The 12,577-nt window shown below is 50.6% G+C and overlaps 1 protein-coding gene across 3 annotated transcripts in view; it reads left to right on the forward strand.

Annotated features, from left to right (window-relative positions):
* KCNJ4 (potassium voltage-gated channel subfamily J member 4) overlaps nucleotides 1–4,388 on the forward strand; it is a 19,441-nt gene extending 15,053 nt beyond the window's left edge. For 2 of the 3 annotated variants that reach the window (XM_017823328.1, XM_017823329.1), the window contains exons 4-5: nucleotides 640–814; nucleotides 2,046–4,388. In XM_017823328.1, coding sequence (XP_017678817.1) covers nucleotides 792–814; nucleotides 2,046–3,375 — 1,353 coding nt within the window. In that variant the 5' untranslated portion in view covers nucleotides 640–791 and the 3' untranslated portion in view covers nucleotides 3,376–4,388. Of the gene's footprint in view, nucleotides 1–639; nucleotides 815–1,502; nucleotides 1,606–2,045 lie in introns of those variants that run through there. The other variant, XM_017823330.1, reaches the window with a different exon arrangement.
* The last annotated feature ends 8,189 nt before the right edge of the window (nucleotides 4,389–12,577 follow it).

The raw sequence follows: 12,577 nt of genomic DNA on the forward strand, positions 1-12,577 counted from the left end.
CACATCCTCCCAGGACTCTGCTGCTGAACTGCTCCTTGGATGCTGTACACAGGGCATGTGCAAGGTTTGTTTGCTCTAACCGGCTTCTCCTTGGCTACCCCTAAGCCTTTCCTTTCCATCAGTTCTCGTTTTTGGTTCTACCACTTAATTTTCTTCTTTTCTTTGAAACAGGGGGGATGTTCTGTGCACTCTGGAAATAAATCCCCTCTGGGTCAGGCTGAGTTGATGGGATCCCTGGGGGCTGCTGTGCATGCCCATGCTTTGTTAGCCATTGTGTGTGAGGTATTTAGCCTGGCTGAGCTCTCGTCCTGGTGTAAGCTCTGATATTAATATAATGGCTCAGGGTGAGGGCCCTGTGAGCTGCTCAGCTGTTGTGCCCTTGGTCTGGAGAGCAGTGACCAGCCAGCCCTGCTCCCCTACTGGCAGTAGATGTTGGGGAGGGCAGAAACTGTGGGCCGTGTGACCCAGTCTGCATCCATCAGCTCCTCACCTGACTAAGCCAGGCTGTGGCACAGTGCCCATGGAGACCTCCAGACCCACCCTGAGCAAACAGTTTTAAGCCCTGTCCGCTGCTCTGGACTGGGACGGGTGCTGCCAGCAGAGGTTCTGACTGGGCTTTGCTTTGTTCTTCTCTGCCAGGTGTGTGCCAGGAGCACTTGCAATGGCAGTGCCAGTCCCAGCTCACCAGAGGTGAAACCCGGAGCCACCTCGTCCCATGTGAGTGCTGCTGCATGAGTTCCTGTGCCATTCCAGCTCCCGTGGCCCCCTGACATCTGATGATACAGTGAGCCATGGGCAGCGTCCGAGTCAACAGGTGAGTAACCCCCCTGTCAAGGACTGCTGCTGCCCTGGGTGGCCTGGTCCTCATCATCTGGCCCCTCAGGCCCTACCTTCAGCCTACCTTTTGGTATATTCTTCTCAAATTACCTGTCAGGGTCTTTCCCTTTCCTGTTCCAAGGTGTGACTCCTCTCTCCTTCTCCAAACCAAAACATGCTGTACATAGGGGTAGTGCTTGGAGGAGTACTATTGAGGAGAAGCAAAGCACTGCATGGTGCTGGACCAGAAATTACAGATTCCAGGAGGGCTGCAGAAGCCACATGTCCCCAGGAATCACAACTCCAGCCACCAGATCTTCCCTTCCTGTGAGATGTGGATGGGTGTCTTGAAGCCCATGCTGGTGGACTCCAGCTGATGTGTCAACACTATGGAGTTGTAGGGAGACACTTCCAGGGTCCTGTGAGGCTGCAGCTCAGCAGGCATGAGGGCAAAGTGGTCTTGGCAGTTCAATGCACTCTCTCGATTTCCTCAGTGGTCAGAGCATCTTCTACCATCACATCTTTAAGGAGTATCTGCAACTGTCTCAGCATCACATGAGGGACAGCGTCAGAGCCGCCTGCAAGGGAGGGGAGACAGAGGGGTAAATGTCTCCCAGAAAGCATGTGTAGCTTCTGCCAAGGAAACTACCAGCACTTTGACTGTTGATCTCCAAATTACACCTTTGGCCTTGGATACAGGATGCTGGAAGCCATGCATGTTGCTGTGGCAACAGAATTGTCCTGAGTGCAGGAAGTGTATAAACATTGTCAGCACGCACCATGAAATCGGTGAGCAGAGCAGAGGAGAAAATAGAAACTCCCAACCTCGCATAATATCAGGGCCAAAATGTGGCCAGGCAGTGGGTGCTTGCTCCCAGGCTTCCTGGCTATCCCAGCCACTGTCAGGTTTCAAAGACTTGTACCTCTCCTGACCACAAGGGCTAGAAAGTACCACAGAGGACAAGCTTCTGCTGCTTTGCTGCCTTGTCAGGACTTTGCTAGATACAACCTCCTGGCAGCAAGACTCAGCAAATATTGCAGCTGACCTCCACCAATTTGGTCAGAGAGGCTCCATGGTGCAATAACCAGTAAAATGTGCTGTTGTAAAATTCAACAATACTCTAGCCCTGTGAGCCACCCACATGTCTCCTGCCCTTGTTGTCTCAGTGAATATGTGAAGTTACTCTTCACATATTTCTGATGGATATGCCTGTTTCTCCTCTTCCCAGATACAGCATCGTCTCAACTGAAGAGGATGGACACAAGGTCTCTGCACTGGGCAGCATCAACGGGCACAGCCGGAATGGGAAGGGCCATGCTCCCCAGCGGAAGCACCGCAACCGTTTTGTGAAGAAGAATGGCCAGTGCAACGTCTACTTTGCCAACCTGAGCAACAAGTCTCAGCGCTACATGGCCGACATCTTCACCACCTGTGTGGACACACGCTGGCGGTACATGCTCATGATCTTCTCGGCTGCCTTCCTGGTCTCCTGGCTCTTCTTTGGCTTTCTCTTCTGGTGCATCGCTTTCTTCCATGGTGACCTCAATGCACCGGTGGTGGGAGGTGGTCCCTCTCTCCTAAAGCCCTGCATCATGCACGTGAACAGCTTCCTAGGGGCTTTTCTTTTCTCAGTGGAGACACAGACAACCATTGGGTATGGCTTCCGCTGCGTGACTGAGGAGTGCCCGCTGGCTATCATGGCAGTTGTGGTCCAGTCCATCGTGGGCTGTGTTATCGACTCCTTCATGATTGGCACTATCATGGCCAAGATGGCAAGGCCCAAGAAGCGGGCCCAGACCCTTCTCTTCAGTCATCATGCAGTCATCTCCGTGCGGGATGGCAAACTGTGCCTCATGTGGAGGGTGGGCAACCTGAGGAGGAGTCACATCGTGGAGGCCCATGTCCGAGCCCAGCTCATCAAGCCCTACATGACAGAGGAAGGGGAATACCTCCCCCTGGACCAGCGGGACCTAAATGTGGGCTATGATGTGGGTCTTGATCGTATATTTTTGGTCTCACCCATTATTATTGTTCACGAGATTGATGAGGAGAGTCCACTCTATGGGATTGGCAAGGAGGAGTTGGAGACAGAGAACTTTGAGATTGTGGTTATTCTGGAGGGGATGGTGGAAGCCACAGCCATGACCACACAGGCACGAAGCTCTTATCTCGCTAGTGAAATCCTTTGGGGTCATCGTTTTGAACCAGTTGTGTTTGAGGAGAAGAACCACTACAAAGTGGATTATTCACGCTTTCACAAGACCTATGAGGTAGCTGGCACACCTCGCTGCTCAGCCCGGGAGCTACAAGAAAGTAAGATGACTATCCTACCTTCTCCCCCACCTCCCAGTGCCTTTTGCTATGAGAATGAGCTGGCACTTGTCAGTCAAGATGAAGATGAAGATGATGACGAAGTGGGTGTGGTGTTAGGGGGCAGCACCAAGGAGGAGGGAGGTATCATCCAGATGATGGATTTTGGAAGCCACCTGGACCTGGAGCGGCTCCAGGCAACTCTGCCTCTAGATACAATCTCATACCGCAGGGAGTCAGCCATCTAATTCCTCCAGTCTCCCCATTCCATTCCTATTGCCCACAGTCTCCTCTGTTCTGCACCCGTACACTGGATAAGTTCCTTGACCACCAAATGATGTCTCCCATGACTGCCTCTCAGCCCCTGAGTACATCAAAGCCTGGAGCTGCTCTGATATACTCCCTTTCCTATGAAGTCATACTGCTTGGAAGAGGAGTGAGGATACACTACTCTTCCCAGGTATGCAGTTTATACTAGGATCCCTTTCCTGCCCAGAGACAGGAGAGCAGCAGGCCTGATTTCTTGTCTCTGGAGAGGTGACAGGAGTCCCTGCCTTCAAAGGACAGACTGGGACCTGCAGCAAGTGCATCTGCTGCTGAAGCAACAGCAGACTTTCTGTCCCCTCTCAGTACGGGTAGGCCCAATGGCTGTCAGGGGTCATGGCCATCTCTAGGAGAGGAGCAATTCCTAAGCACTGACCAGACGAGGATGGAAGGGAAAGCTCAGGACTCCTGGAGGGAGTGGGGAAGGATCTCAAGGGACAAGTTTACTTGCATGTTTGTTGCTTGTTGCACAGGACTGTCTCTTTGTATATAAAACAGAAGAAGAAATGAAATCCGTATTCTTCCACTGCAAATGTGAAGGTAGGAGACAAGGACATACTACATAGCCTACTCTTGGCTTTTGGTATCTGTCACCTCCAGAAGCAGCTCAGCTCCACGGACTCAGACCCAGTTTTCCCGGTCCTCTTGAAAAACACATCCTGCTCCTCTCCTGAAACGCCTGGCGGAGGAGGCAGGGCCCAGTTCTTGCCACACTCAGACTGCTCCCTGGCACGGCACAGCTAGGATGACAGACAAATGACCTGACTGAACAGCAGACCCTCCACTTGCTCCTTTCACCTCCTTCATTCTTCTCCCTGCTGCCATCAGCTGTAAAACTGAATTTGTAACTATTTATTTTTAATAAAGTCTAATATCCCAAGGGGAGGTTTGGAAGCAAAGGACAAACCCCACGGCTGCAGCCTGGTATAGAGACTGATGAGGGTTATTAGCGCTAATGTTTGCTGTTTATATGGTGTTGGAGCCTGAAAGCTCCAGCACAAGGGCTCCCTTGTTCTGGGCCTCTCTGGTAAAGACCCACAATAAGACACTCAGAGAATTTGTTAGGGGAAGAAGGTCATACAAATGTGTGTACAGAGGGAATCATTTGCATTAAAATCACCAGTAGGATGGGTCAAAAAATTCTGCTTGCTTCGGAGATGAGAGTTTTGCCCAGGGAAAGGTTATAGTTATGCTTGATAAAGAGGCAGAGATGTGCAAGACATTGGTCTAGATGGAAGGCCCAAAATAACCATAAAAAAGTCAAAGCCTCTTTTTTTGCTAGAGGCAAGTAGAGGGGAAATTAGGGAGGTCATCAACCAAAGCTAGACTTGTAACATCACTTTGCTGTGATTTCACAAAAGAAGTGAAAACCTGATGAGCCTTTTCCTTCAGGAGCAGCAGAATCACCCCTTCAAAACTTCAGATGAGATGAGGGCAGAGAGAAAAGCAGGGAGCTCAGGAAGCTGCTCTGGGCACCCAACAGATGTGCTATAGGTGGAAAGGCTGAGGGAATTATGTCCCACCCAACCTCTGACCTAAAAGCAGAAAAACAGCGTCTCAATATCTATCTGGAATTGGTTTAAGAAGCAACAGAAAGAGGGGAAGAAGCAGAAGCATAAGGAAGGAAATAGCAGGACTGAGAGGAAGAAGCAGACACAGCAGGCAGGTGGCACAGGAGGAAGGGGAAAAGAGGAAGAGGAGGTGAGGTAATATGGAAGTGTGTTTCAGAAAGAGCACAGATAGATTAACAAGACATGTCTAGACCCAGTCACAGCCGTTTCTCGTCACAGAATGTAGGTTCTGTGGGGAAGCAGCTCTCCTGTCCAGGTTGTTCCATTCACTGGAGTAACTCCATTCAGCACCACTCTCCAGGCCTGGCTATGCAACTAGTCTTCTACCCAGAGAACAGTGCACCCATCCAAGCCAGACAGTTTCTCCAGGAGAATGCTGTGGGAGACAGTGCCAAAGGCTTTACTGAATTTCAGGTGGACTATATCCACAGCCTTTCTCTCATCCACTAAGCATGTCACCTAGTGACAGGAGATAGGAGGAGATCAGGTTGCTCAAGCGGGACCTGCCTTTCCCAAACTCATACTGGCTGGACCTGATTCCCTGGTTGTGCTGCACATGCTGTGTGATGGCAAGGTGATTTGCTCCATGACCTTTCTTGGCACTGAGGTCAGGTTGACAGGCCTATAGTTGCCTGGATTCTTCTTCTTGCCTTTCTTGTGGATGAGTGTCACATTGGCCAACCTCCAGTCACCCAGGGCCTCTCTGGTAAGCCAGGACTGCTGGTAAATGATAGAGAGTGGCTTGGTGAGCTCTTCTGCCAGCTCTCTCAGTACTCTTGGGTGAATCCCATCCAGCCCCGTTGACTTGAGAGTGTCTAAGTGGTGTAGCAGGTCACTGAGCATTCCCTCCTGGATCATGAGGGCTCTGTTCTGCTCCCTGTCTTCCAGCTCAGGGGGCTGGGTACCCTGAGGACGACTTGTCTCACTATTAAAGACTGAGGCAAAGAAGGCATTCTTCCTTACTCTGTAGCAATCCTTGGCTCCAGAGCCCATCCGCCAGAGCAGTTTGCCTCAGAACCTTCATTGAAATGGTGGATACACCCGGTTTTGAACAGCCACCATCTCTCCCAGCTCTGCCAGTTTTGAGGCAGAGCTCCCTCTCCTCAGAGCTCCAACGTTCCCCACTTGAGAACTGGGGTGCCTCTCTCAGCGCTAATTTCAAAGGTTTGCTGGTTTAGGAAATGAAGTCACTCCCTCTTTTCATTATTTACTTACTTTCCCCTGAGGGAATAAGCAGGGACTGGTATTGATCTGGCTTTTAATACAGCTTTCAGAGTTGGGTGCCTGCCACTGGCCATGGCAGTGGAAACAAACTAATGGACCGAGAGAGAAGGACTTTGCGTGCGAGGACACGGGCATTCAGGACACAGGCTGAGGTGGTGGCCTCCAGGAGAGGAGGAATCCTCATGCCTGGGCACCCTCCTCACTGACATACAGCATCCATTGGAGGCAGATGGCAGTGCTTGGTGGGACAAAGTGCCCACTGCCCATTAGCTCTTGGGAGGCTCATCACCAAAGAGTGAGTGTCCAGAGATGCCAGGCAAGGATGGTGCACCAGGGCCATGGGCATGCACAGCTGGAGTGGCTGAGGCAACAAAGAGGTCAGCACTGCTGCTCCTCACATCAGCTGGTGTGGCTCTTGGGGGAAAAATGGGAAAAGGTAGGTAAAGCTGAGCAAACAAGCATCATGCAGCCACTCTGATGTTCCAGCCCCCTCCATGTGTCTGAACCTGCTGGCCCTTTCCATGTCATGTTTGGCATCACAATGGAAAAGTCACTGAGGCATTGAGGAATATTCAGTTACCTGCTGTTCACAATAAAATTGTGAGAAAGCTTTCAGTGCTGTCAGATCGTTAGAGAGGAGAGAGAAAAGGGGGCTGAAAGGAGGGGGCGGAGGGAAGGAGAGGAACAGCCAGAGTGCAAGAGAACAGAGATGATGGGTAAATCTCTGCCCACCAGACACTCTTCACGCAGCTGTGCTGATGTTGCTGCACACAGCTCCTCTAATGACATGGTGCAGTCACTCCAGGGACTGTTTCTGCAAGTTGCACACATGTCCACAGGCTTTGCTGATACACAGCTTCTGCACAGGAACTTCTGTACCTGCACACTAAAATCACAGAGTACTCATGTCCAAGTACACACTGCACGTACCTACATGTGTGCGCCACACAATGGGGCATAATTCATCCTCCACCACAACTTCATTCCATAAACACCCAATGCCATACACAAAAATGCCACACAGCAGCAGGATCTTAAAAAAAGTCTTCTATGCTGGGAATTCTCTTACGTGCCTGTGAAAAGCCACCAGGATAATCCATCTTGGAAGGCTGTTTGCTATAGAGGAGACTCAACATTTTTGAGGATTCTTCAAATCAGCACTCCGAGACATTCATAATCATAAACACACCAAGTATTTTATCTTTTGGATACAGTATGTGTAGTGTCGTCTTTCAGGTAGATGACGCCTCCTCGCCCTGTGCTCTCCAGAGAAGATATCTCTATCGAATGACAGAGCATGATGTCCTCCAGCTTCCTCCCTCCTCCAGGATCTGATGGAGGGACCACTTTCTCAGGACCTGGATCTAATCCCAAGGGGCTGGCAGCTTGCTTTTCAGGAGGAAGACGCTGTTTCTTTGTTTATTCGACCACAATCTATATTTCTTTCCTCTCTTCTGAACTTCTTACTTGGCTCATTATTGAAAGCTATTCAAATACCAGAAATATAATGGAGAGAGGAAGGACTTCTTCCCCATGAATAAGATCCAGGCACTGGTTCAGTTCCTCTACCCCATGACAACTAACCAAGCTGTTGTCACTCTTGCCAGCTTTCAAATGAATATTGTTGTTTGAAATGACACTTGGGAAGCTTGTTTCATGTTTTATTTTTGGTGACACTTTTGGACAACCCTTTTAAAAAGAAATCATCATTGGCACCTTTCAATTCACACAAAATTTGCTCAGTGAAACATTTTGATACACACTGCAACTAAAAATATTTTCAAGAAACAGAACAATAATCTCAGCTGGGGAGAAAATGGGTTTGGATTTCCAAGGTTAGGAAATGGTGTTGAAAATGTCTGTGGTACTGAACAAACATGTTAGTTTTCAAACAGCTAGTTTTCATTCTGGTTTTGCCCAGGAGTGGAGCAGGGCACATGGCACTGCCCCAGCAGCTGCGTGCAGGCTTGAGTCCTCTGCAAGAATGCCTCCTCTGTTTGCTTTGAGCTTTAGCATCTCTTCTTTGCCTTTGCAGGAAGGCCTGAGGTCTCTCCCAGCTTTTGGACAGTGGCCACGGTTTTAAATATTACCAAAAAACCTCCCAACCCGGTAGAAAAAAGCCTTACCTTCCCAGGCCATTAAGGGCTTGCTCTTGCCCCCACGAAGTCAATGGGACTTTGGCATTGCCTGTGATAAGAGCAGAGCTGGGCCCTAATGGAGCACCACTATTGGAAAACCCCGCGGGCGCCGGCCCTGTGCTAAATCCGCAAAGCCGGGACGGACTATTGCTGCACGCGCAGGAGGGGGAGAGGAGGGAAAGCAGCCTACTGGGATGTTGAACGCATGGGGTGGGGTAGGGTCAGCTGGGGCAGCCTCGCTGGGGCAGATCGACGGGACAGCAGAGGGATGAGGAGGCAGGGAAGGCAGTCTGTCTCCGCAGCCACCTGCGACACGGGATCCAACGGCCGGGGTTGTCACACCAGCAGGAGATGAGATGGCAGCCAGTTCTTGGAAAGGCTACACAGGCTTCTCCTCCTGCCATGGTCAGCAGGGTGGGGGTCCTGCCCTACCCAGCCCCGGTGTTTTTCCGCCTGCAGGACGAAGCACAAGGAGAGTGAGTGGCACTGAGAGACTGTAGAAGCCCGGGCATTGCCTGGCCTCAGAGCACCATCTAGAGCTGAAAGCAAGGCTGGCATCCCCGCGGGTCCCGGCGTCATAGAATCATACAATTGCTTGGGTTGGAAAAGACCTCTAAGGTCACCGAGTGCAATCGTTAACCCCGCACTGCCATGTCCACCACTAAACCATGTCCCTAAGTGCCACATCTACATGTCTTTTAAATACCTCTGGGGATGGTGACTCCTCCGCTTCCCTGAACAGACTGTTCCAGTGCTTCACAACCCTTTCAGAGAAGAAATTTTTCCTAATAACTGAACTAAACCTTCCCTGGTGCAACTTGAGGTCATTTCCTCTTGTCCTATTGGTTGTTACCTGGGAGAAGAGACTGACTCCCAACTGGCTACAGCCACCTTTCAGGTAGTTGTACAGAGTGATAAGGTCACACCTGAGCCTCCTTTTCTCCAGGCTAAACAACCCCAGCTCTCTCAGCAGCTGGGGTTGTTCAGCCTTGTGTTCCTCCCTACAAGTCCCAGTATCCTTGCAGCTCCTGACTCCCCGGGCTCACCCAGTGCTGCTTCTGGCCCCAGCACTGGGGATGCTGTGGGGCTGGGGCTGAGCCTGACTCCCCAGGCAGTGCTGTGGGGCACAGCTGGGGGTCAGGGGAGGAAATATTTGATCTGGAGGGAAAGTAGTGTCTGAGAGGACCAGTACCCACCATCAATGCTGCACCCATAACCTGCAATAAGGGTTAGCCCACCTGACAGCCAGGCCATGGCTTTCATAGAGCAGCCACTTACTCTGAAAACAGTTTAGATATGTGCTACCACTTTCATTTCTTCTTGGGGAGAAGCCTACAAAGCTGTGCCAGCCCTGGGAAGGTAGCCAGAAATGACCTTTGTTTAGAGTCAGGCCCTTCTGGTTGCCACCTTGACGCCTGCTCATCCTTCAGTTGTCTCTCACCCTGCCTGGTCGTATGGTCTCAGTGTATGAGACTTGCTCCCCTTTTTTCCTATTATTCAGTCCCTCGATGGGACACGTACAACCTATGGCTGTAGCAGGGTGCTGCTGTCTCTCCCATGCCACAGGCCAACAGGCTCCCATGGTGGAAGAGGGGCAGTGAAACTGTATGGAAGTGACAGCATGAGGGCTGTCAGATAGAGGGTTTCCAATGCCCCGAGAGCTCTTTGGGCAACCAACCTTTTCATACCCCCTTGGGATATTCAATAACAGCAGCCTGGCTTGCAAACTGTAGGGAGCCTCAGCTCCTGGACTTCTTCCAGTTCACAGGGAAAGCGACACCAGCAGAGCAGTCAGTGGGCTATCAGTACAAAGCAAAGCTTTGACCATGTCCCCTCCAGAAGGGTGCATTTAGTGTGGGAAATGCCTCTGCCTTCTGGGAAGCCCAGGTACACAGACCCCAAGTGACTCACTGTCAAAGTCAGGTCAACCAGAAAAGAGGTAAAGTGGAGTGATGTGATTTCACTGCCCCAATGCCTGCAAAGGAGTTCAGGATGAGCACAAACACCATCCTGAAATAGTCTGAGAGATACAGGATATTTGAGCTTTAAAAGTTTTTTTTTTGCCTCTGAAATTAGCAGGATCATTTTGGTGCCGGCCCCAAATTTGAAATAGTACGTCTTGAAACTTAGGACCTGGTAATATTTGAGTCCCTGGCTGTAGTACACTGATAGAGTTGTTTGACAGAGTCAGCTGAGGGCCTGTAAAGTACAAAGCCTTGTTACAGAAACTGTGCAACCAAGAGAATGAGGAGCTTGAAATTGCTCCTTACAGGTGATTAGATGCTCACCCAGCAACAGCCTCTGTGTGTCTATCAGGGACCCAACACAGGCCTGCGCATCACTCCTGGGGTATCAAACAGAGGAGGACAGGCTGACTCAGGAACTCCAGAGAAGACTTTGAAGATATATATAACGTGACCTGCAGCCTGCACGTGCTTCTCTCAGGGATGAAATAATGAATCAGTAGGAGAGTGGGTGCGAGCACATGACAGGCGAGGCAGACCTATAGCAGAACGCTTGGTACCACATAGAAGGATCTGATTAAATGCAAGCAGAGCAGAGCCACCAGCTTTCTGGGTTATACTGTGTGCCTTTTGCTTTCCAGGATACAGTGTTGGGCTCACTAGCAATGAGGCTGCCTTGAATAGAGAAACTTATGTGACCCTTCAAGTGTTGCATGAGGCTGTGGGGAAAGCAGGGAAGAGCAGTGATGAAAAACAGCTGTGGAGTGGAAGGCTGAAGACATAGGGTGACTGGCTGTACCCATCGTGGCAGGGTTAAATAATAGGGTGCCCTGGAGTGCCCAACGAGCCAGCAGCGCTCAGCAATCTGATAGGCGCTGATGGGACAGGGCAGTCTGAGGTCAGTGGAAGAGGCAAGTCAGGGTGAGAATAACTGGCAGTGGTTGCTGCAGAGGAGGTACAAGGTGCACTGGTGGAGTTGTACTGGCCAGATGAATCTGCATGTTCCCTGCTGCTCTCCTGTGGCAGTCAGATGGTCTCATGAGCTCAAAATGCATTGTTCGTTGTTAAAATGCAAGAGTAATTTGTGAGAAATGTGGGATTTTCTGAGTCCTTGTGATTATTTGGTGCTTTGCCCCATGGAGAAGCCTCCAGAGTCCTCATGTCTTTTGTCTCCATTCTGCTTGCTGCTGCAGTCACAAGAGAAAGGACAGCTTCTGTTCTCAGCCAGAAAGCAAGCAAAGGGGAACATAAGTGGCTGACAGCAAGGCAAAGTGACTTGTCCAAGATCACAAAGCAGTCAGTGGCAGAAGGACAAATTTAACCTTCTACTGTGGGTTGAACCTGTCACCTCCCTGTACAGCTGAGGATACTGCAAGTGATAAATGAACCAAGACCAGTTCCTAAACTCGGTCTCTGCCCATCCTGCATCTGCAGCTGCAGTGAGGCCGCTGCCAGGACATTGCACCTCCCTGGGTGTGTACACAACACCCATCACCTTTGTACCACTGCCCACAATTCCAAGCAGCAGTTCTGACGGACCAAGTGCCATGCACATTCTCAACTCAGACATCCCTGCCCTCTAGATGTCCAGGTGTAGGAACTGGGACCCATTGGACCACAGAGCTTCCCCAAATATAGCCTACATGGGGCCTTACAGATACAAATCATGACTTCCAAATCATAGCCAGAAGCGAATAGGAGGCCATGGCAGGCTCAGATGAGCATGTCTTTCGGTCCCTGATGAGCAACAGCACAATATGAGGCAGAAAGGAAAATCCACAACCTCAGTCCTCGCAGAGAATGAGTCCCAGCTGCCTCTCACCCTTCTCTGTGTGGGACGGGTGGTGAGATGGCCTTTTGTTAATCGGTGCCCTGTGCCTGGTGTTTAGCTGGCAAGGACAGACTGTCCCTTCCAGAGAAACCCCTTGCATAAGAATTAAAGAGGAGCTGGGCTGAGATGCTGAACTAATCCACCAGGGCATGTCGGGAAGATGCATTTTAAGCCATTCTCCCTGCCCTCCCATCTTCCAGTGCATTGTTTATTTCTCCTGTCCCTTCCAGAGCAGTTTGTGAATTATTCTCATTGGGCCAGCTGGTTTCATAACTGCCTGTGTTACATCCCGTCCCTTCACCCTCAGAGTCCACATGGGAGATGCTCATACATGGGAGGCTTTTTAGCTATCACCGGTTTGCACTGCTGTGAATAACAAGCCCACACAAACACTGCTC

The sequence above is a fragment of the Lepidothrix coronata genome, unplaced genomic scaffold (assembly GCF_001604755.1).
Source record: "Lepidothrix coronata isolate B3197 unplaced genomic scaffold, Lepidothrix_coronata-1.0 Scaffold102, whole genome shotgun sequence".
In the NCBI taxonomy this organism is placed as follows: domain Eukaryota; kingdom Metazoa; phylum Chordata; class Aves; order Passeriformes; family Pipridae; genus Lepidothrix; species Lepidothrix coronata.